Source organism: Pan troglodytes, chromosome 1 (genome assembly GCF_028858775.2).
Source record: "Pan troglodytes isolate AG18354 chromosome 1, NHGRI_mPanTro3-v2.0_pri, whole genome shotgun sequence".
NCBI lineage: Eukaryota > Metazoa > Chordata > Mammalia > Primates > Hominidae > Pan > Pan troglodytes.
In genome coordinates this window covers 223,452,274-223,474,653 of record NC_072398.2, presented here as the reverse complement: position 1 = coordinate 223,474,653, position 22,380 = coordinate 223,452,274, and the positions used below count along the sequence as shown (strand labels likewise).

The following is a 22,380-nucleotide window of genomic DNA, read 5'->3' as shown; positions in this document are numbered from 1 at the left end:
AGGAACACCGGCAAAATTTGAATAGGGCCTGAGAATACCATGGTAATAATATTTTCATTGTTAATTTCCTGATTTTGAGGGCTGTATTGTGGTTATGTAAGAAAATGCTCATGTTCATAGGAACTACACAAAATACTGGAGTATGAAAGAGCTTCAGGGTGACAACATACTTTCAAATGATTCAGTTAATAAAGGTCTTCTACTCTACTTACAAGGAACTATTCTGTTTTAAAACAAAATAAAATGCACACAGTATTCTAACTACCACACTAACTCTTAACTCTTGCTATTATTAACATTATTGCAGTTGTCAGTCTAGGAGAGAGAAAGTATAGTCCCTGTAAATGCCTCAAGTTTATGACTGCTCCTGAACATAATGATAGTAACATATAAGCCTCAACACTGCTGCAAAACTACACTCTAGGAAGAGGAAGAGGAGAAGGGAGAAAAGGATGAGAAGAGGTGGGAGAAAAGCGGATAGCCTGCAGGAGATTTAGCCGGGCACGGTGGCCCCTGCCTGTAATCCCAGCACTTTGGGAGGCTGAGGAGGGCAGATCACGAGGTCAAGAGATGGAGACCATCCTGGCCAACATGGTGAAACCCCCTCTCTACTAAAAATACAAAAATTAGCTGGGAGTGGTGGCGGGTGCCTGTAGTCCCAGCTACTTGGGAGGCTGAGGCAGGAGAATTGCTTGAACCCGGGAGGCGGAGGTTGCAGTGAGCCGAGATCACACCACTGCAGATCCCCCAGATAAGATCTGAGATCAGACCTGAGCCTTCAACTTGTTTTCCCATTTACTGGCAAGAGAGGACTAGTGTGCAAAGCACAAAAGAACCAAGAATATAATTCGGTGTTTCTGCGGTACAGACCAAGCCTAAGGAAATCGCTGCTAGTTTTATAAGACATTATTAGAGAGTGAGAGACAGCACCCATACAAAATGCTACATTTTAAATAATATGTCTTCTTCACTGTCCTTAAATGCACTTCAGGAGCCTAAAGAACATTTCATTTGGCAAGGGGAAATAAAAGAACAGCTGCCTGGGAAAATTCATGCTTAATTATCAAGAAGATAAAGCCATTTCTTCTCCAATGGCCATTATCATATCTTTTGTTCTTACTGGAACTCCATTCACCATTACTTCCTTTCCCTCCTAACTCACAGACAGGAAGCAAAGGAGACCTTTTCCCAGAAAGGAGGGTAGAGAGCCAGAAGGGGTCCAGAGTATAGCATTTAAAAAAAAAAAAAAGAGAGAGAGAGAAGGCACTAGCCCATGGTTGAACTGCTGGAAGTAGAGAGATGGGAAGATGGGGTAAAAAAACAACCAAAAATCCAGCAAAACTTAATTGCTATAGGGGATAGGTTCATTTGCTATAAAAAGTCCCAATCCATTTCTCAATGAAACAGCAAATCAACCAGATGGCTAATGGTCTACCTGGTAGAATCATGACATCTTAAAAAGTAGTTTATGTTTTGCTTTTGGATTTAACACTTTACAGGATTAAAACAAAACAAAATTTAGCCGGGCACGGTGGCCCCTGCCTGTAATCCCAGCACTTTGGGAGGCTGAGGCGGGCAAATCACGAGGTCAAGAGATGGAGACCATCCTGGCCAACATGGTGAAACCCCCTCTCTACTAAAAATACAAAAATTAGCTGGGAGTGGTGGCGGGTGCCTGTAGTCCCAGCTACTTGGGAGGCTGAGGCAGGAGAATTGCTTGAATCCGGGAGGCGGAGGTTGCAGTGAGCCGAGATCACACCACTGCACTCCAGCCTGGCGATAGAGCGAGACTCCATCTCAAAAAAAAAAAAAAAAAAAAAATAGATATTTTTCAATCTTGTCTCTAAAAGAAAATTTGTAATTACTTCTGCAATTCCCAAGAAGAAACAAAAAATCTGACAGTTTACAGAAGTTTTCTGCAGGGTAGCTTTCATCATCCCCATCTTACTGATGGAGAAACAGAGTCCAGAAAGTGCATGCTTTACCCATGGGCACGAGGATTAAGTAGCAGCACGGGACTAGAACCCAGGCCACCCAGATCCAAGAGGAGAGATCTTACCAGATGGCTGGAAGGATCAAGCCGTCAGATTAAATGGCTAGAAGGTGTTAGACAAATGAAAAAAGCAACTAAGGACAGTAAAGAGAGGCATATAACCACGTCCCTATGCTCATCTCTTTTTGTAAGCTAAGACCAATCTATTTCATATTTTAGTTTAACCACCGACGCTGGTGTTTTAGCCAAATGCACCTAAGGCCTCCTAACTGGCTTTATTTATGAAGACCTCTGAGCTGAAATTTATTGACTTTATTAAGTTTCTTGGCAGACTCTGGATCAGACCCTTCAAACAAACAGAGAACACAATGACATTACTTGCAGAGTATGCTCACCACAGAAGTAAATCTGGATGAATCTTGTTCACATGTACAAAACTGAACACTCCCTGAGTGCAGAAATGTCAAAAACAAACTCCAAAAGCAAAGCCCAATTACCTCAGGGTTCAAAGTCAGGTCAACATTAGATTTAAGGCTCTCTCATTTTTCACAATCTCTTAGTAGTTTGTATTCTACTTGGGCAAAAAATTATGCCCCCTAAATTTTTGCCCAATTAAGTTTTGTTCCCGCTGAGTGGAGCGGCTCATACCTGTACTCCCAACACTTTGGGAAGCTGAGGAGGGAGGATCGCTGAAGCCCAGGATTTAGAGACCAGCCTGGGGAACATAGTGAGACCTCAACTAGACAAAAAATTTAAAAAATGAGCCAGGGATGATGGCGCACACCTGCAGTCCCAGCTACTTGGGAGGATGAGGCAGGAGGATCACCTGAGCCGGGTAAGTTGAGGCTGTGGTGAGCCCTGATCACGCCACTACACTCCAGCTGAGGCAATAGAGTGTGACCCTGTCTCAAAACAAACAAAAAAATAAGTTTTGTTACTTCAATTTCATGGCTAGCACTAATACAGAGTCATAATCCCTTATCTAAAATCCTTAGGATGAGAGGTTTACCAGAATTCAGAATTTTTATTTTAGCACTACAGCAAATATATCACAGCATGTAACACCCCAGCAGTGTTCACGTAATAATCCATATTCCATCATATTAGTATTTTTAGAGTAAAACTTACACAAACTCACACAAAGTGAACTGAATTAAGAATATAAATAGCCTCCTATCAGTTCAGGTTAGGTTCAGCCATCAAATACATTTTGGCACCAACCTTGGCATAAAATTTGTTAGATCTTCAGAACTTTCATATTTCAGAATTTAAGATAAGAGAGTATGGATCTATATTACTATAGATGCTTTATCAGTATTAATAAGTATTCTAGATTAAAAAGAATGAAATATAAGTTTATACCTAATAATAACAAAGTAATTCCATGCCAATTACCAAGAAATCCATTCTTCCCAAATGTTAAAGGCAACAAATTCTAGAGTACAGAACAGTCAGTCTGTTTCCCACTATCACACATTATTAGTTCAATAAGCGGTAATCCATCAGGAACAAAAAAAATCAGATCCCTGACAAGATACAACATTCAGAAATATAATGACCAGGTTAGAGAAAAAAATAAAATGAAGCTGTACACTGAAATTTAAAAAGGATCTATGCAAATAAATGTGAAAAAAACTCCAAACTTTCAGTGCTGTTCAATATGCTAACAAAGTATGGAAAATTACATAAATCAACGTATAACTACTTTTGGAAAATCAGCTCTGAGAAATAAACAGTTCCATCTTAAGGTTCACTTTCAACTGCTCACTTAAAGTTCCTGCATTATTTAAGGAGACAACAGTCATGAAAGTCTGCAGTCATGCAATCACTATTCCTTAAATTTCCAGTGGACTTTCCTATATGCAGTATTGCCCAGGACCATTACAAAATCAGAAAAACTTTGACATTTCCTTTCTACATTAACTTACATATTTACCTAAATAACTCAGGGCACTAAGAGTCAGCATACAGTACACTATGTAGCCACGACTACTTACTAGTCCTACTCATTAAAACGGGGGGAAAACTATATAGGAAACCAGCTTATCACACAGCCTCCTCCCTCACAAACTTGAAACAAAGACAGAAACAGAGGTAAATTCTGCAAGGGTATGCACCCTGGGAATTCTAAGAACTGGGCTGTGCACAGCCAGTTTTTCTACACTCTGTTAAATTAGATGCATTTTTGGATCATTTGAGCAGCTGTGGGAACTATAGCCCTAACCCCAAACTTCAGGGATATAAGGAAATGTTCGGGATAACACCAGCAAGCCAAGGCAGTAGGCTGCACTGGCTCCACTGCTGCAAATGTCTACAACGGCCTTTACACTTCAACTGTGAGAAGTTTGAGATTTGCCTCAAAGTTTACTTATAAATGGGCACTTAAGTATTTGTTCAATTCAACTCATCCAACACTACTCAAGCACTTAAAACACACAAAGCAGAAGGTGGATATAGGGAACGCAAGTGTAGAAGAAAATCAGTGGTGACTAGAAAGGTCACTAAGGGAAGTGATTCAGGATGCAGATCCTGTAAGTGTGCTGCTATCATCATGTCTCTGTGTTCCTTATTGCATCCATATTTTAAAACAAACCCGATGGGATGTATTGCCCTGAAAGACTGTCAGCAGCACACAATGAAAAATAAGAAAAGAACTTGAGTGAGTGCCTGGCTTACAAAGGTAAGTTACATATTACTTTTAATAAGCATTCAGCAAAACATGTATAACTAACATTTGTAAAAAATAATTTTGGTTAGTTGTTACAAACCTGAGAGTTGAACAGTTAAAAGACAAAAGCTACTTTAGTTAATTAATATAACTTGTGCAACAGGAAAACTATCAAGTGATTAAATAAGCACAATATCACTAAAATAACATCCAATTCCTTTGTATCTAGAGAGAAATCCAAGTTCAAGCATTTTACAATTTACCTGGGCAACAGGAAGACATGAGAAGGTAGCCAATAAATGCATATGTAAAATAAACATTTCAAAATATCAGATGCTTAAGAAATATTACCACTGACCAGCTTCTTTATCATTGGAACACGGCATACTTTTGAAAAAACAAACAAACAAACTCAACCATCATAGTTTCTTTCTTTTCCTTTTTTTTTCTTTTTTTCTCGAGATGGAGTCTTGCTCTGTTGCCCAGGCTGAAGTGCAGTGGGGCAATCTCGGCTTACTGCAACCTCCGCCTCCCGGGTTAAAGCAATTCTCCTGCCTCAGCCTCCAGAGAGGCTGGGATTAAAGGTGTGTGCCACCATGCCCAGCTAATTTTTGTATTTTTAGTAGAAATAGGGTTTCACCACGTTGGCCAGGCTGGTCTTAAACTCCTGACCTCACGATCCGCCCGCCTCGGCCTCCAAAGTGCCGGGATTACAGGCGTGACCCACCTACACCTGGCCAAGCATCATAGTTTTCTAAAGGAGAAAAGGTACTCTTTGATGAGCATTATATTACTATCCATACATCAAGCACTATCTAGAATCTAGCTTCTGATGCTGTCTAGAAAATAGCATCCAATATTGAGAGGAAGAGAGGGAGACAGACAGACAGATACACTAATGCAAGCCCCAAGAGAGCTGTGGGCAGCTTCATAAAACCACAACAAAAAACACGTTCCCTTCTACCCCTATGTTGACTACTCAACAACATTCTAAGTTTTACATATGGTTTCTGAGAGTCCTCTAGAAAAATGTTCTCAATAAAATGATACCCATTTTGGCTTTACACTTAATGTAGTTCTTTTGCTAACTTCTTTGAGCCAAGTATTATTTATTATTTATTAATTTATTTATTTATTTATTTATTTTTTAAAAGACAGGGTCTCCCTCTGTCGCCCAGGCTGGAGTGCAGTGGTGCCAACGCAGCTCACTACAGCCTTGACTTCCCAGGCTCAAGCAATCCTTCTGCCTCAGCTTCCTGAGTACCTGGGACCACAGGTGCAGCCCACCACGTCCAGTTAATTTTTATTTTATATTTTGTTGAGAGAAGAGGTCTCACCATTTTGCCTAGCTAGGCTGGTCTCAAACTCCTGGGCTCAAGTGCTCAAGCAATCCTCCCACTGTGGCCTCCTAAGGTTCTAGGATTACAGGCATGAGCCACTGCACCTGGCTGTGGATGTTTTATTTCCTTCTAAATCTTCACATGTATAAACATGTCTTGGGTGTCCAGAGCATATATTACTTGATCAGTGGCTAACATCCTGTTTTTAAAATCCTTAATAAAATATGCAGTCACATGATCAATACAGGGCAAGTATGAATATATACACTCATAAAAATTCTTCCACGTGCTACATTAAAGTAGCATCTATGACAGACATAAAAATTGTTAAATTACTCTGACCCTATTGCTTCTCATTTTAAAAAAATAGTAATTCAAACTGTTACATAGATCTTACCAAGATATTTTGAGAACTTGATGTGTCTGACTCATACTAGTAGTCTTACTAAAGATATTTCAGTGTGTGTTCCTGGAGTTTTATTACCAAGAGTGAACAAAACAAATGAGTAACCAACAAACTTTCCAAAATTACTTAGTCTTTTTCAATATGGTATTATGGAAGGCTTGACAGAATGTGAATCAGGGAAATAATCTACCAATTCTTAATACTTAATTCAAAATACAGATAAACTAAAAGTATATCTTTATCCCACCTTCTTTCAACCCAAATTTTCTCATTTTTCTTTTTCTGAATAAAAGTAAAGAGCAAACAAAAAGCCACTTTAGATGTCAAAGACATTAATTACAACTCCTCCCAAAGAAGTTTACTGAAGGACTCTGGAGTCATTTTTTTTAAGTATGTTACTAGTGTATGTCCAGAAGCATAAACTACACACACACACACACACACATACACACACACACAAATGAGAAAAGGAAAAGAGTTCTCAATGAATGGACACAAGTGACTCACTTACCTTGTCTCAGGGTTATATCCTAATATGTAGAAAAATGAATCCACTCGGGCTTTAAACTCTCTAGCAGCAAATATGTCAGAAAAATGGGAGATGTTACACTTCCCTCTGGGAAAAAGAGAAAAAAATAATTAGTAATACCCTCAACTGCTTTTGCTAACCAAAACTGGAGGGGGAAGGGTGGAGGAAGCACTGAACTAAGTCCATGTGCATGGAGAATCGGCTACAAACACCACACTTTATTTCACCTATTCAGCTGTTTCATGACTGCTTCACTGTACACCTGTGTAATCTGACTGCTTTTATATCACCATTTTACTAATAAAGTAAAATTAATTAAAACAACAAAGATAAACTGGAGACAGGACTATGAGAAAGAATATTAAACAAAGTAGAAATGGAGAAAAATTAAAACCATTGTGAATATAAGAAAAACTCAGTCTAAAGCCTTTCTAAATCATAAAAAAAAATGAGCCTTTCTTCCTACTATATTATGATAGGCAGAAAGTTTAACTGTTTAAAGCTAAAATGTGGAATATTTGACATGTCTTTGGAATACAGCTTCTGGCCAATAAACATTTTTCTTCTCCTGTAATGTGCAACAAATAAAGTTACTTGGAAATTAAAACCTACAGAAATTTTAACTTTTTTGCATAAACATGGGCCCCAATATACAAGGAGTTTTCAAATTTTGGGGTAACTTTAAATGGCTATAAAGTTAGAAATCACTTTCCCATAGAAATACTAAAATAAAGTGGAGTAAAGTTTTCAGGTTCATCTACCACCTAAAGTTAAACCAACCTGTAGTTGAAAACCCTACAATACTTACTCCAAAACGGCTTAAGCAATGTTTCCATGCACCAAGTATCAACGTAAATGCCAGAAGCATTATATCACGTGGTGAGGCCTAACTTCCAAATCCAAACACCCACACGCACACACACACTCACTCCAGGATTCCCAAAGAGGCAGGGGAGGCTTAAGAACTCTAATTCCCTCCCGGTCACTTTAATGTCAAGTGGAAGCCAAAGGCTACAGTGAGGTTAGATGGAAATGGAGGACCAAGAGTTCCCATTTCACATCAAAAGCCGTGCAGCATACTTCCAGGACGTGGCCTCCCACTGCTTGAGCAGGCTATCTGTTGTGATAAGAACTCCATGAGTATGCACAGTAACAACACACACACCAGCTAATGGCCACAGTGTTGGGAAGAGAAGCTGGCTGAGGGGTTATCAGCATGGGTTCATTCATTCACTTCCTACCAAGAAATTAAAAAGCAAGGTTCTTCTTTACCTTAAGGGCTTAAGTACCTGTAACCAAAGCAGGGTCAGCCAGGCACAGTGGCTTCACACCTGGAATCCCAGCACTTTGGGAGGCTACGGCAGGAGGATTATTTGAGGCCAGGAATTCAAGACAAACTTGGGCAACATTAGTTGAGACCCCATCTCACCACACCTGGTTAATTTTAAAATTTTTTGTAGATGGGAGTCTCACTAGGTTGCCCAGGCTGGTCTCAAACTCCTGGCTTCAAGTGATCCTCCTGCCCTGGCCTCCCAAAGCACTGGGATTATAGGTGTGAACCACTGCACCCAGCCCCCATCTCCATTTTTTAAATTAAATAACAATGCTGTTGATATAAAGTCCCTTTGGGAACTATAGATTAGAAAGTATCTATAGTTCTATAGAATAGAAGCTACAGAATAGAAAGTATTCCAGGGTTACTGAGCACTTCAAACAACACTGATACAACTGAGAACTGAATTTAAAATTTTATTTGATCTTAACAAATAAATTATTTGATCTTATGTAAATCTAAATAGCTACATATGGCTACTAGCTACCATAGTGAACAACACAGACTTTTCCAACAACAAGACATTTCCATCACAGCAGAAAGTTCTATTAGAAGTGCTATAGTATTCATACCTACTATTTGTAGATAGTAAGATCCAATTCAAGGAAAAATACAGACTAAGCATCAACTTCCCAGGCCCAGAACTGCCTCTTCTAGTATTTAACTAGAACTAAAATAAGCTTCTGGGAAAGAAAAGGCAGGTATGATCTTTTTTACAAATGAACAACTAGCTCACTTTGAAACCACTCATCCATACAAGGTGATTTAATCCCCGAAAGCCAGAAGAAATAGGTTCCTTTAGCAGTAAAATAGAGATAACACCTACTGCACTTATAAAGACAAAGCCTACAAAACTCTACTACACAATGCTATGTAAAGTAAGTTATTCCTATTATTGTACATTACTAAAGGAAATTGATTCTTCTTTTATTATTGTTCGTTATTTCACTCTTAAACTGGAGTAATTAATGTATCAATTAAAGGTAAAGAAAACCCTTAACTCTAAACACAACCACTAGAAATCAGGTATGTTTAGGGCAGGGTTTATCAATCTTGGCACTAATGACAGTTTGTACTAAATAATTATTTATTGTCAGAGGCTGTCCTGTACATTGTAGGATATTTAAGAGCATCCTTGGCCTCTACCTAGTAGCACCCATACACATTTCTTCCTCACAACAAAAAATGTCTCAAGACTTGCCAAATGTCTCCTGTGAGGGAAGAAACTACTGGCTTACAGAAAGCCAAAAGCAATAAGAATAGAAGCATTTCATCTGATAAATGATTATGAAGTTGTCGTAAATGGGATTTTTCTCTACCATCAAGCCCTTTCTCTATTTGATTCTGTTTGTATATATGAAAGGTACTCACATTTAAACATTTCACTTTTTTATCCTTTCTTATGCTTCTAATTGCACTGTACCTCTAATACAATGTGGAAAGAGTGAACATCCTTGGCTAGTTCCTGATGTCAGTGGAAATGTCTCTCATGTGTTCCTATTAAATATGACACTAGCTTTACAGACAATCAAACCATAATCATAGTATTGGAAATAACTGACTGATTTCCTCCTTTAGATTTAATAGTTTGATATATGCTATCAATAGAGTGAAAACCTGAACCAACCTTGCATTCCTGGAATAAATCCCAGCTGGTCATAATGTATTTTTTAAACAAAGTATTAAATTTTTAAAAAACAAAAAGAATTTGGTTAACTACATCTAAGTTTTCTTCCTCCCAAATTTGTTTTTATCTTTATTATTTCCTTCTTTGTACATTTTTATTGTTGCTGTTATTCATGAAAGGTTTATTCATAATAGCCTAGAAACAACCCAAATGTGCAGCAACAGGTAAATAAACAAATTGTATATATGTACAATAAAATACTACACAAATACAAAGATCTAGTGATACATAAAATACCATGGACAAATCTCAAAAATTAAATGTTGAGTATAAGAAGCCAGACACAAAAACAGTATACACTGCATGATTCCACTTATATGAGCTTTAGAAGAGGAAAAAATAATTTATAGTGAGAGAAACCTGAACAGTTGGTGATTTTGGGTGGGAAGTTTTGAGAGGGAAGGATCTTGAGGGAACTTCCTGAGATGAGGGGAATATGCCAGGTCTTGTTTAGGGTCAAACACATTTCTGAAAATGTACACTTAAAATCTACGTTGTACTGTATATTAAAAAACTACTAGAGGAAAGTAAAACAATGAGAATCATTACCATATAGCTGTAGCCATATGGTAATGATTCATAATCTTGCCAGTTAGCCAGCCCTCAAACACTGAGTATTGAGCAGAGCTGAAGAAAGGGTTTCCATAACTAGGTAAGGCCACCAGGATTGGCTCTGACTGGGTGGCACCCATTTGAAGTATTTTACAAATCACCTCGTGATGAACAGTGTTTACCTTTAAAAATGTGTGTATATGTGTGCAGAAGTATGGGTATGATTTTAAGTATTCAGTGTTTTTTATCAGAGCACTCTTCTCACCATGATCTCTGTCAAAAGTAGGACATTATTTGACATTGTTTACAGAATAGATGAGGAAGGACCGTTAAGAGAAAATTGCCATCACATCCACCTTGCTGAAATAACCAGTTCCAGAGCCTCCTAAAGTCCTGTATACTCTGTATCTAAAGCAATGCTTCACTGTTAACAGAAATATGACTAAAGACAGGGAAGCCCCATGTGTTAGCATCCTTTCATTCAACAGCAAAAAAGGCGTCGTTTCAGTAATCCTTCCGAGTGGGGCGGGCCCCAGGGAGTTTTACACCTGGGGCATCATCCGAAGGGTCTTCTGGCTACCAAGAGGAGGTGGCTATATGAAAAGGATGAAGAAGAGACAAGAGAGCCCCTCTTATGTAAGGAGACAATACAAATGAAAACTGTGGCCTAGAAATTCACTCTCTTAAAATTACCAATAACTGGGAAGGTCTTCCTGTATCCCCAGGCATGGGCAAACCCCAAAGACTCAGGACAACGTGCACGAGCACACACAGAATGTTTACAGTAGCAAATCTGTTGAAAGCTATTATTATCATTATTAAGATGGAGTCTTAAGAATAAAAAATTATTAATAATAAAAAATAAATTATTAATAAAAAATTCTTTTTTTTTTTTTTTTTTTGAGACAGAGCCTCACTCTGACACCCAGACTGGAGTGCAATGGCGTGATCTCGACTCACTGCAACCTCCGCCTCCCGGGTTCAAGCAATTCTCCTGCTTCAGCCTCCCGAGTAGCTGGGATTACAGACGCGTGCCACCACACCCGGCTAACTTTTTGTATTTTTAGTAGAGACGAGGTTTCACTGTGTTAGCCAGGATTGTCTCGATCTCCTGACCTCGTGATCTGCCTGCCTCAGCCTCCCAAAGTGCTGGGATTACAGGTGCAAGCTACCATGCCCGGTCTTTTTTTTTTTTTTTTTTTTGAGATAGGGTCTCCCTCTGTCACTTGGGCTGAAGTGCAGCGGTTTGATCTCAGCTCACTGAAGACTCAACTTCCCAGGCTCACGTGATTCTTCCAGCTCAGCCTTCCCGGTAGCTGGGACTACAGGTGCGTGCCACCATACCCAACAATTTTTTGTAGAGCTAGGGTTTCACCATACTGCCCAGGCTGGTCTCAGACTCCTGGGCTCAAGCAATCTGCCCAGCTTGGCCTCTCAAAATGTTGGGACTACAGGTGTGGGCCACCATGCCTGGACAAAAATAAATAAATAAAAATAAAAAAAAAAAAAAAAAAAAAAAAAAAAATATATATATATAATTTTAGTTTGTACTTCCCCTTTTGCCCAGGAGTTGCTTAACAGGAAGTTTTAAATTTCCAGGTGAAAGGGTCTTCTGTTCTTTGTTTTTCTTAGTAAACTACAATTTTATTGCATTTTAATCGGAATGATTTTTTTTCTGTGATCTAATATATGACCAATTTTTGAGAAGGTGGCAAGATACACAAATCAATGTGTATTCTTTATTATTACAGGATAGAGTTCAAAGTATGTCTGTAGGCCAGGTGTGGTGGCTTACACCTGTAATTCCAGCACTTTGGGAGGTCGAGGTGGGCAGATCACAAGAGGTCAGGAGTTCAAGACCAGCCTGGCCAACATAGTGAAACCTTGTCTCTACTAAAAATACAAAGATTAGCTGTGCATGGTGGTGGGCGTCTGTAATGCCAGCTACTTCGGAGGCTGAGGCAGGAGAATCGTTTGAACCTGGGAAGCAGAGGTTGCAGTGAGCCAAGATGGCGCCACTACAAGGATGGGCGACAGAGCAAGACCTCGTCTCCAAACAAAAAAAAAACAAAAAAACAAAAAAAATTAAGATTATTAGCTTAGGGGGGAAAAAGTCCAAAACTGTACAAAATCTGTAACAAGGAAGATTTTTAAACACTCCTGAAAGACAAAAAAGGGGATATGACAATGGTAAAACATCCATGTTCTTAGATAGGAAAACTCAAACTGGCATTTCTCCACAGATTAATTAATAAATCCAATACAATCCCAGTACAAATACCAACAAGCTTTTTTTTAAAAAAAATAAAACAAAATATTAAGCTTCACATGGAAAAACAAATAACTAAAAAAGAGGGGAACATATATTAAAACATACTATAAAGCCTCTGTAATTAAGAGTGTAGTGCTGACACATAGACAATAGAACAACAAAACAAAAAAGCAAGTACAAAATACATACGGAAAGCAAGACATGACAATGGTGACATCTCAAACCACTACAATCAACATAGGTATTTTAATAAGTAATCCTAGAACAACTGGGTAGAATTATTTTTTAAATATGGTGTAGGGAAAGGCTTTCTAACTATGACTCAAAATCCAGAGGCAATAAAAGACTGATAAATTTGATTAGATAAAAATACATTTTACACAATAAAAAATACAACAAATAAAATTAAATGAAAACTGACAAAAGTGGGAGAAAAATATTTGCAACAATTGCCATGTACCACGGTCGTATAAAGCATTTTTTAAAAGTAAAACAAAAAGAAAACCCAATAGAAAATACATAAACAGACAATTTACAAAAAAGAGACAAAAATATCCTTCAAACATATGAAAAAATGTTCAAACTCATTGTTAGTGAAATAAAATAAAAACATGGAGATAACACTTCTCACCTATCAGACTTGTAAAAATTTAAAAAGACAAAACATTCTATTAGGAAAACAGGCTGCTTCATACTTATCAGAAGGAACACAAATTGGTACATGCCAGCTGAAGGGAAATTTGGTAATATGTAACAAACCGCATAGGCATAAACCTTTCAACCCAGCAATCCCACTATGATAAATGCACCCTGAAGTTCCCAACGATAAGAAAATATATATGCACAAAGATATTCATTGCAGCATCATTTATAATTGCAAAATCCTAGGAACAACCTAAATGCTCATGCACAAGAGAGCAGTTATATCAACTACAGTATATCAACATAAGGAAGTAAAAGAGAATGAGAAAGTCCTCTATGAACTGATAGGAGCAATTCCCACAATATACTGTCATCAAGTGAAAAGAGCAAAGTACAAAAGACCATCTACAGTATTCTACCCTTCATATAAGAAAGACGGGGTTTTAAGAAAAGAGGCATGTATCTGCTGATTTGTGAAAAGAAAATGCTGGAAGGATGATCCAGCAAGTAAAATGATCAGTAACCTAGAGCAGCAAGGTGGGAGCGAAGAGGGAAAGAAGTAGAGGATGGGAACATGGTGGCAGGGTTGAAGAGTATCTTCTTATAACCCTGACTCTTAGAACCACAGCAATAGTCCACATGCTCTCACACACCCATAAAATAAACAGTCCAGGTCAACAAGGAGAAACCAAAAATAGGATGTAAACAGCAACAAATGAACCTAAATGTATTACAAATAAACAAATGCACATAAGGAGGTAAGAAAGCACAGAACTGACCTAAGTAAGAGGAAAAGCAGTATCTTGCACTATAAGACCGAAGACAAAAAGAGTCAATAAACGGGTTTCTCACCAAGACGTGGGTTACAAATTCTGAAACTAAGTTGTATGCATTTGAGAATTGAACAAAAACAAGTAAGTATATTTTAGACAATGAGAACTGAGTTTCTTCTGTGTTGGAGAAAGTCGTTATAAATAACGGAAAGTGAAGAATAAAATCTTCAGGCCAGGCCCAGTGGCTCACGCCTGTAATCCCAGCACTTTGGGAGGCTGAGGCGGGTGGATCAGGAGGTCAGGAGCTCAAGACCAACCTGGCCAAGATGGTGAAACCCCATCTCTACTAAAAATACAAAAAAATTGGCCAGGTGTGGGGGTGGGTGCCTGTAATCTCAGCCACTCGGGAGGCTGAAGCAGAGAATTCCATGAACCCAGGAGGCAGAGGTTGCAGTGAGCTGAGATCACGCCACTGCACTCCAGCCTGGGCAACAGAGCAAGACTCTGTCTCAAAAAAAATAAAATAAAATCTTCTAGTGTTGGACTGGAATTGAAATTAATATAACCTTACAAGTCTGGGGTTAGGGGAAGTTAATAGGCACAGGCTGGTATACATATACATCCTAGCTCTGCCTGCTAACTGGATCTAGAAACAAAGATATCCAGTAGTAACACACATGCCTAATACCCAGATCTTGGTTTCTAAACACTGCTCTCCACTAAAGGGAACCCGGGTTCCTCACAGAATGGCTAATTCCAGCGCTGGAAGTTAGAAAATAAAAAACGAGCCTGAGAACATCTTGTGGAGCTAGAAATAAGAAAGTGCTCAAAAAAATACAGAAGTTTGCTGGTAAAGTGCAGGGGCCAATCTGAAGTAGCTCCTAATGGCCAAAGCTGGGCAATAAAACAAAAAATAATAAATTATAACAAAACAAAATAAATATCCGTAAGTTCATGCTGATGTAAATACTCAAATAGATTTATGGGATAAAAGGGAGATTTCTTTACTACAGTGGAATTCCAATTAATAAGTGTAGAAGAAAAGAAAAAAAAATGAAAAACCACCATAGGCAAGCTTCACAAAAGTAACTTTTACAGGTGAAATCCACTGATAGGTGCTTAAAATCACTGGGTGAAAATTTAAGGAGATAAATGATTTGCAGAGTGTCAAAGTATCTCCCAGGTTAATTAAGTACAGGGGAAAAGCTGCTTTACAGTGAAGCAACCTGGCAGAAGACACATTCATCAAGTGGACAAGGTCAATGTCACCAGTAATTAGACATTATCAACCTCATGAAGCCCATGATAAGATGCACTCAGAAACATGTAATTTCTGTGGTTCTTGCCCAAAATGCCTAACTTCAGAAAAGCCAAATTGAGGGACATTTGACAAAACAATTGATCAATAACATTTACAATACCAAGGAAGGTCATGAATGGCAAGGAAAGACTGGAGAACCATTACACACTGCAGGAGACTAAGGAGAAATAATTAAATGCAATGTGGGATCCCATATAAGATCCTAGAACAACAACGAGGACATTGTTGAAAATCAAAGAGAATCTTTAGTCTAATGCTATTGTATCAATGTTAATTCCCTGGTTCTGATAACTGTACTACAGTTGTAGAAGAAGTTCACATTGTGGGAGGTTAGGGGAGGGATATATTGAACCTGAGTACTTGTAACTTTGCTGTGTGTCTAAAAATAGCTCCAAATAAAAGAAAGTTTTTCAAATACTATGAAGTACTCAAGGGCAGACGGAATATCTTACTGGGTAGGTTCCCATCACCAAATATAGAGCCCTTCATCTACTAGTAGATTAATAAAGTGTTAAATGATAAATGAATAAATAAAGCAATTGACAGGTTATGATGTCTAATGAAGTACTAAGCATGTATAGACAAAACAATAAAAATGCTGTAGGTCAAAGTTATTTCACATATAAAAACAACTGTAGATTAAAGCCAGAGAAGGATTCTTAAACTGCAAAACTAAGAGCTCTGAGACACCATGAAACTCCTTACAGAACTTGCAGGAGCTAAAGGGTGTTTTTTTTGTTGTTGTTGTTGTTTTTTGTTTTTTTTGAGACGGAGTCTCGCTCTGTCACCCAGGCTGGAGTGCAGTGGCACAATCTTGGCTCACTGCAACCTCTGCCTCCCAGGTTAAAGCGATTCTCCTGCCTCAGTCTCCCTAGTACCTAGGACTACAGGCACCAGCCACCACACTCGGCTAATTTTTTGTATTTTTAGTAGAGACGGGGTTTTGCCATGTTGGCCAGGCTGGTCTTGAACTCCTGACCTCAGGTGATCTGCCCACCTTGGCCTCCCAAAGTGCTGGGAATACAGGCGTGAGCCACCGTGCCTGGCCACTAAAGGATTTTTAAATGTTTTAAGGAATGGTTGGGAAACTGTCCACAGATGTAACTAATCTGTTTCAAGCCCTAAACATATACATGAACCTAGTTGCTCATAACAAAGTAGGGAGATAAATTAATTTATAATGAAAAGAAACAGACTGGAAGCCTCAAACAGCTAATTTAGGGCTCCTTGGCCCTGGTCTTCCAGAAAATTCATCCTAAAGCATCTTCCTATAATAGGAGCCCCTGGGTAAAATGACAGTCTATAACCTGACCTGCAGTAGGATATTTCTTTCCCCAAGTGACTCCTCCAAATAGGAAGCAGGTAATCAGAAAGCTGGAAAACAGTCCTCAGTCGGCAAGACACTTACGATCTCCTGTGCTGCCCTCCACAATCAATACTGGAGAATGCACTGATGCGAGTACACAATAAACCCAAGAATGTTCCCCAGGTCACATGTCCTCAGTCCAATCACAAAGCAATCACTCCAGATCCTTGGATCATTAATAAAACATTATCCTTAGGGGAGAAAAAGTAGCACAGAAAACAAATTACAAGTTACAAGTTTATCTGCTCGTTCTTGGAGTGTGTTGAGATAGCTCCCTAAGCTGAACTCTTCTCCATATACCTGAAGGAATCTAAATATCTAATCCCTCCTCCGCCAACAGGCCACAGAGAAATAGTAAAAGAAATGTATGCTGAGTGATTACACCATCATTAACTCAGTACAAAATTAAACTTAATTTCACTTTTTCTTTTCTTCCACTTATACTTTTAAGAACTCAGCAGAAATTCAATGAGCTATGGAGTGTACTACACATGTTACTAGGGCCTGAGATGCTCTTTGAGGGACTTTCACACTCCTTACCGTACTGGATGTGGAACCAGATGTGTGTGTTTGGTTCAGGATTCTGTCATTAGTCGTGTGACCTTGAACAAGTTTGTCAAAGGTTAGCTCAAACGTTAAAAAACGTGACACTGGCCACAAGGCTACAGCAGAGCCAGGACTCAAACACAAGTCTTCTAACTTCAGTCTATTATACCACAATGCCAGCCAAAAATTCTTACCCGGGAATAAGCAGAACTCAAAAAATACTCTATTCAAAATGCTAACTTTACTCTATGGTGGTTATGGATAAAGTGTGATGAAATAAGATCAGCAGCTGTAGAAACTTACCTTGAAAGGTAGAGATAAGGAATAGCTAAGGTCAAGAATTCAAAACTAACAGCAATGCAGTAATGCTGAACTTCAACACACATTTCTACAACTGCGAAGGGCTCAGATTTTCTTATAGGAAGAAACTCTGGTAGGAAAAAGCTATAATCTCACAATTTACAAAGAAACTACAGGGCATTTTGTTTTCCTTTTGATTCACCATGGCTAAAGGATAAAGCTCTCTCTCCTCCTTTATAACCCAACTCTAGCACCAGCTTGAAAGAAAACCTTATACATCAGTTTCCTCCTGAGTCAATGGAATGGCAAGAGCCCCCTCAGAGTTACTGTGACCGGATGAAACCACACAACCGAGCCCTTTGATCTTCAAGAAGAATGGTGCTAAGCACTAACATGATCAGTCTTTTTCTTTTTTCTTTTTTGTTCCCCATGGTTTTTTTCATTACATTTGTTTGATCCCTTTTCATGTGCCTACAGACTATTTTATTTGTGTCTCTCTCAAAATTGAATTTATTTTTAGTAGTACTGGTTTATAACTATGGAGAAAGAATAAACTCTTTCTGTGAATAAACTATGAGAAGAAAATTGGAAAAAAAAGGTAAAGCTTAACTTTAACCATCCCCTACCAAATACACCCCAAACATTTTTTAAGCTAATCTACCTTGGTGAAGAGAAAGAGAATAAACAGAGACTGCTGGGGGGCACTGCCATCCCATTCTGTTTTATGGGAGTAATGGGACAGGCAAAGATTCTGTCACAGTGAGCGCCTGCTGCCAAGAGTGAGGCCGGATCACGAAGTGACAGCAACGCGACCCTGCACCATTAGGGAAGTGCGTCCACACACACGTGTGACCCTGCACCACTGGGCCAGCACGTCCACACACACACAAAACTGCACCACTAGGCCAGTGCGTTCACACACACGTGACACCACACCACTAGGCCAGCAAGTCCACGAACACTCGTGACACCACACCAGTAGGCCAGCGCGTCCACACACACGTGTGAAACACTGCACCACTAGGCCAGCAAGTCCACAAACACTCGTGACACCACACCAGTAGGCCAGTGCGTCCACACACACGTGCAACACTGCACCACTAGGCCAGCATGTCCACACACACGTGACACACCAGTAGGCCAGCGTGTCCACATATACGCGTGCAACACTGCACCACTAGGCCCGTACATCCACAAACGTGACACCACACAAGTAGGCCAGTGCATCCACACATGCGTGTGCGACACACCACTAGGCCAGTGCGTCCACACACGCGTGCAAAATTGCACCATTAGGCCAGCATGTCCACATGCATATGAGACACTGCACCATTAAGCCAGTGCATCCACACACACGTGACACTACACTACTAGGCCGGCACGTCCACACACTCATGCAAAATTGCACCACTAGGCCAGCACGTCCACACACACACGTAAAATTGCACCATTAGGCCAGCGCATCCACATGCACGAGACACTGCACCACAAAGCCAGCGTGTCCACACACACGTGACACTGCACCACTAGATCAGCACATCCACACACTCACGCGACACTGCACCATTAGGCCAGCTTGTTCAGTGACCAAACAACCACCTGTCATCTGATGTCTTTGAAAAAAATCCAAGTCACAAAAGGATGTTGTATTTGACACTTACAAAATCAAATTCAAGGTAAAAGTTTTATAAAGCAGCTACCACTTTTTATGACCACTTTAAAGAAAACACCACAGGAGAAAAAAAAAACTAATTAATGAGGATTCTAATTATATACCCAGTGAAAAGAAGATAAAGTATTACCACTGTAGCACTCCAGGTGTGGTGGCCAGTGAAAGGACAGTGACTTACACATTTACACATCTCCAAGAAACATCTGATTGTAAACTTAGCTACAGTAAATTCATGGAAATCAGATGGAATTATTTAGGATAACTTGTTCTTCTAAAAATGCTAAAGATAAAAATGGGCCAGACGTGGTGGCTCACGCCTGTAATCCCAGCACTTTGGGAGGCTGAGGTGGGTGATCACTTGAGGTCAGGAGTTCAAGACCAGCCTGGCCAAGATGGTGAAACCCTGTCTCTACTAAAAATACAAAAATTAGCTGGGCATCGTGGCACATGCCTGTAGTCCCAGCTACTCGGGAGACTGAGGTAGGAGAATGAATCACTTGAACCCAGGAGGCGGAGGTTGCAGTAAAGTGAGCCAAGATCAAGCCACTGAGCTCCAGCCTGGGTGACAGAGCAACACCCCATCTCAGAAAAAAAGATTCTACAAATCTCAATACCAATGATAAGTACTCAAATATGCTGATTTTAAGCATTTATGTCAAATCATGTTGAATACAGTTACATATCTCACATATTTGTTCAACTGAAACTCTAAATCGATTAAAATCTTTTCCCTCAACCCGTGAGACAAGACGGAAACAGGAAGGAAAGAGTATGCAAACCAGTGTAAGAAGTATTCCAGGATTTGGCTGAGTGCGGTGGTTCACACTTGTAATCCCAGCACTTTGGGAGGTCAAAGTGGATGGACTGCTTAAGTTTAGGAGTTCAAGACCAGCCTGGGCAAGATGGTAAAACCTCATCTCTATGAAAAATACAAAAATAGCCAGGTGTGGTGGTGCACACCTGTAGTCCCAGCTGCTTGGGGAGGTAGGATTGCCTGAGCCCAGGAGTTTGAGGCTGCAGTGAGCCATAATCTCACCACTGCACTCCAGGCTGGACAACAGAGCGAGATCCTGTCTCAAAAAAAAAAAAAAAAAAAAAAAAAGACAAGAAATATTCCAGGATTAAGTCATCGGTCCCAGCTAACAATATTCCAGGATTAAGTCACCGGTCCCGGGTAACAATATTCCAGGATTAAGTCACCGGTCCCAGCTAACAATATTCCAGGATTAAGTCACTGGTCCCAGGTAACAATTTAACTGTTCCATCAATATAATCAACCCTGCATTAACTTCCTTTGTTCAGCAAGTGAGCTTAAGCTTGGAAAGCCAATCTTAAAAGTCACACAAAGCTTGTGGAAGTTCACAAGAAGTTTATAAAACACTGAGCAACTCTCTAAATTCATCTAAATTCCTGTAAGAAGTCAAACCTAACTACATCCATGCCATACCCCACAGCAGAGTTGGCAAACTATGGCCAGAAAAGCCATATCTGGCACACTGCCTGCTTCCTGTGGCCTGAGAGAAGAGTTTTTCCATTTTTAAATGGCTGAAAAAGAAAGCAAAAGAAGAATATTTCCTGACACATGAAAATTAAATGAAACTCAAATTTCAATATCCATCAAGTTTTATTGCAGCCCAGCCACTTCATTTATTTCCATGTTGTCTATTGCTTTTATGCCACAATGGCTGAGCTGAGTCACTGCAACAGATACCATGTGAAACATCAGCTGACCCGAAAAGCTTGCCAAAGCCTGCCCTAAAGTTGCTACTAATTTACCCTGAAATAACTGACTTTAGCTATGTAGCTTTGCAAAAAAGACTCCAGGTGGTTTTCCTGAATACCATCTGAGCATCAGAATGGAGAAATTATTGTAACTCATTGTAGTTTTAAGATAAAAGCTACCAAAATCCTGGTATTTTGTTAAAACCATATTACAGTACTTAACAAAAAAAAAAGTAGTCTTTCACCACTTTATTTCCAGTAAGGAAAGGGTTTTAAGAATATCAGTAGTCTTACTTCCTATACCACTTAAAAGGCACAAAGTCAGCCATACACACACAAAATGAGCCATTATGGGCATCCTTTTCTTGAAAGAGACAGAAAATACCCAAAGATGCAAATGTCATGGTCATTTTTTTGACATAATTCCTGAAGACATTATGACTGGCTGGAATGTTACCTTCTGCCTCAGAATGAAATCTTCAATATCTTTCTACCCATCTCCTCCCCCTGCCAATGAAGCTGTATAGTAGGAAATTTTTCAGACATACAGAAAATGGAAGAATAGTTCAATGAAAATCTCTATAAACTTTGCCTGGGTTCTCAAGTAATTACACGCTGCCATATCTGCTTCATCCATTTCTCTGTCTTTTCTAGTGGCAGGAATTAAATCTTTAGAAAGTAAACTGCAGACCATCAGAACACTTTTTCCCACCTCAGCTTCCCAAAATGCCAGGATTACAGATGTGAGCCACTGCACCTGGCCCATCGGAACATTTCACCCACATACTTCAGCAAACAATACCAGGATAATAATTTCCAAGGAAATGAAGATACAATAATATAGAAACAGCATTAAAAAGTAAATTATCAAAAAAAAAAAAGAGAGAGAGAGAGGTAAAGCTAGATTAGTGAAGACACGGAGAACCTCTGCAATCTCAACAATCCAGAGCGGACACTGGAATGTTCACCGAGGCCAAAAGAGGAGTCTGATTAATACAGTGACTACTAAAAGATCAGGAGAAATTACTCTCCACCTCCTGCACTCAGTGACTCCTCCTTCACATGGAAGAGCACGTCTCCAGTACTTACCTAAGGGCAGCAGCATGGTAAGTGTCAACGTAATCAGAAATGAAGAGCTCTCGGTTCTTGATAACTGGGTCTGTAATGACAAGTTCTCTTCCAGAGTCTGTCAAAAAATTAATTAAGACGACATTAAAACTGAGTTTCCCAAAACAAGTAAAAAAAATTTGTAAAACTT

The 22,380-nt window shown here is 39.4% G+C and overlaps 1 protein-coding gene across 12 annotated transcripts in view; it reads right to left on the bottom strand.

Moving 5' to 3' along the window:
• RERE (arginine-glutamic acid dipeptide repeats) overlaps positions 1-22,380 on the bottom strand; it is a 464,385-nt gene that overhangs the window by 178,225 nt on the left and 263,780 nt on the right. For all 12 annotated transcript variants that reach the window (XM_001159509.7, XM_009447680.5, XM_054662477.2 and 9 more), the window contains 2 exons: positions 22,212-22,308; positions 6,919-7,023 (listed from right to left, as the gene is read on the bottom strand). In XM_001159509.7, the coding sequence (XP_001159509.2) occupies positions 6,919-7,023; positions 22,212-22,308 (202 nt within the window). The remainder of the gene's footprint in view (positions 1-6,918; positions 7,024-22,211; positions 22,309-22,380) is intronic.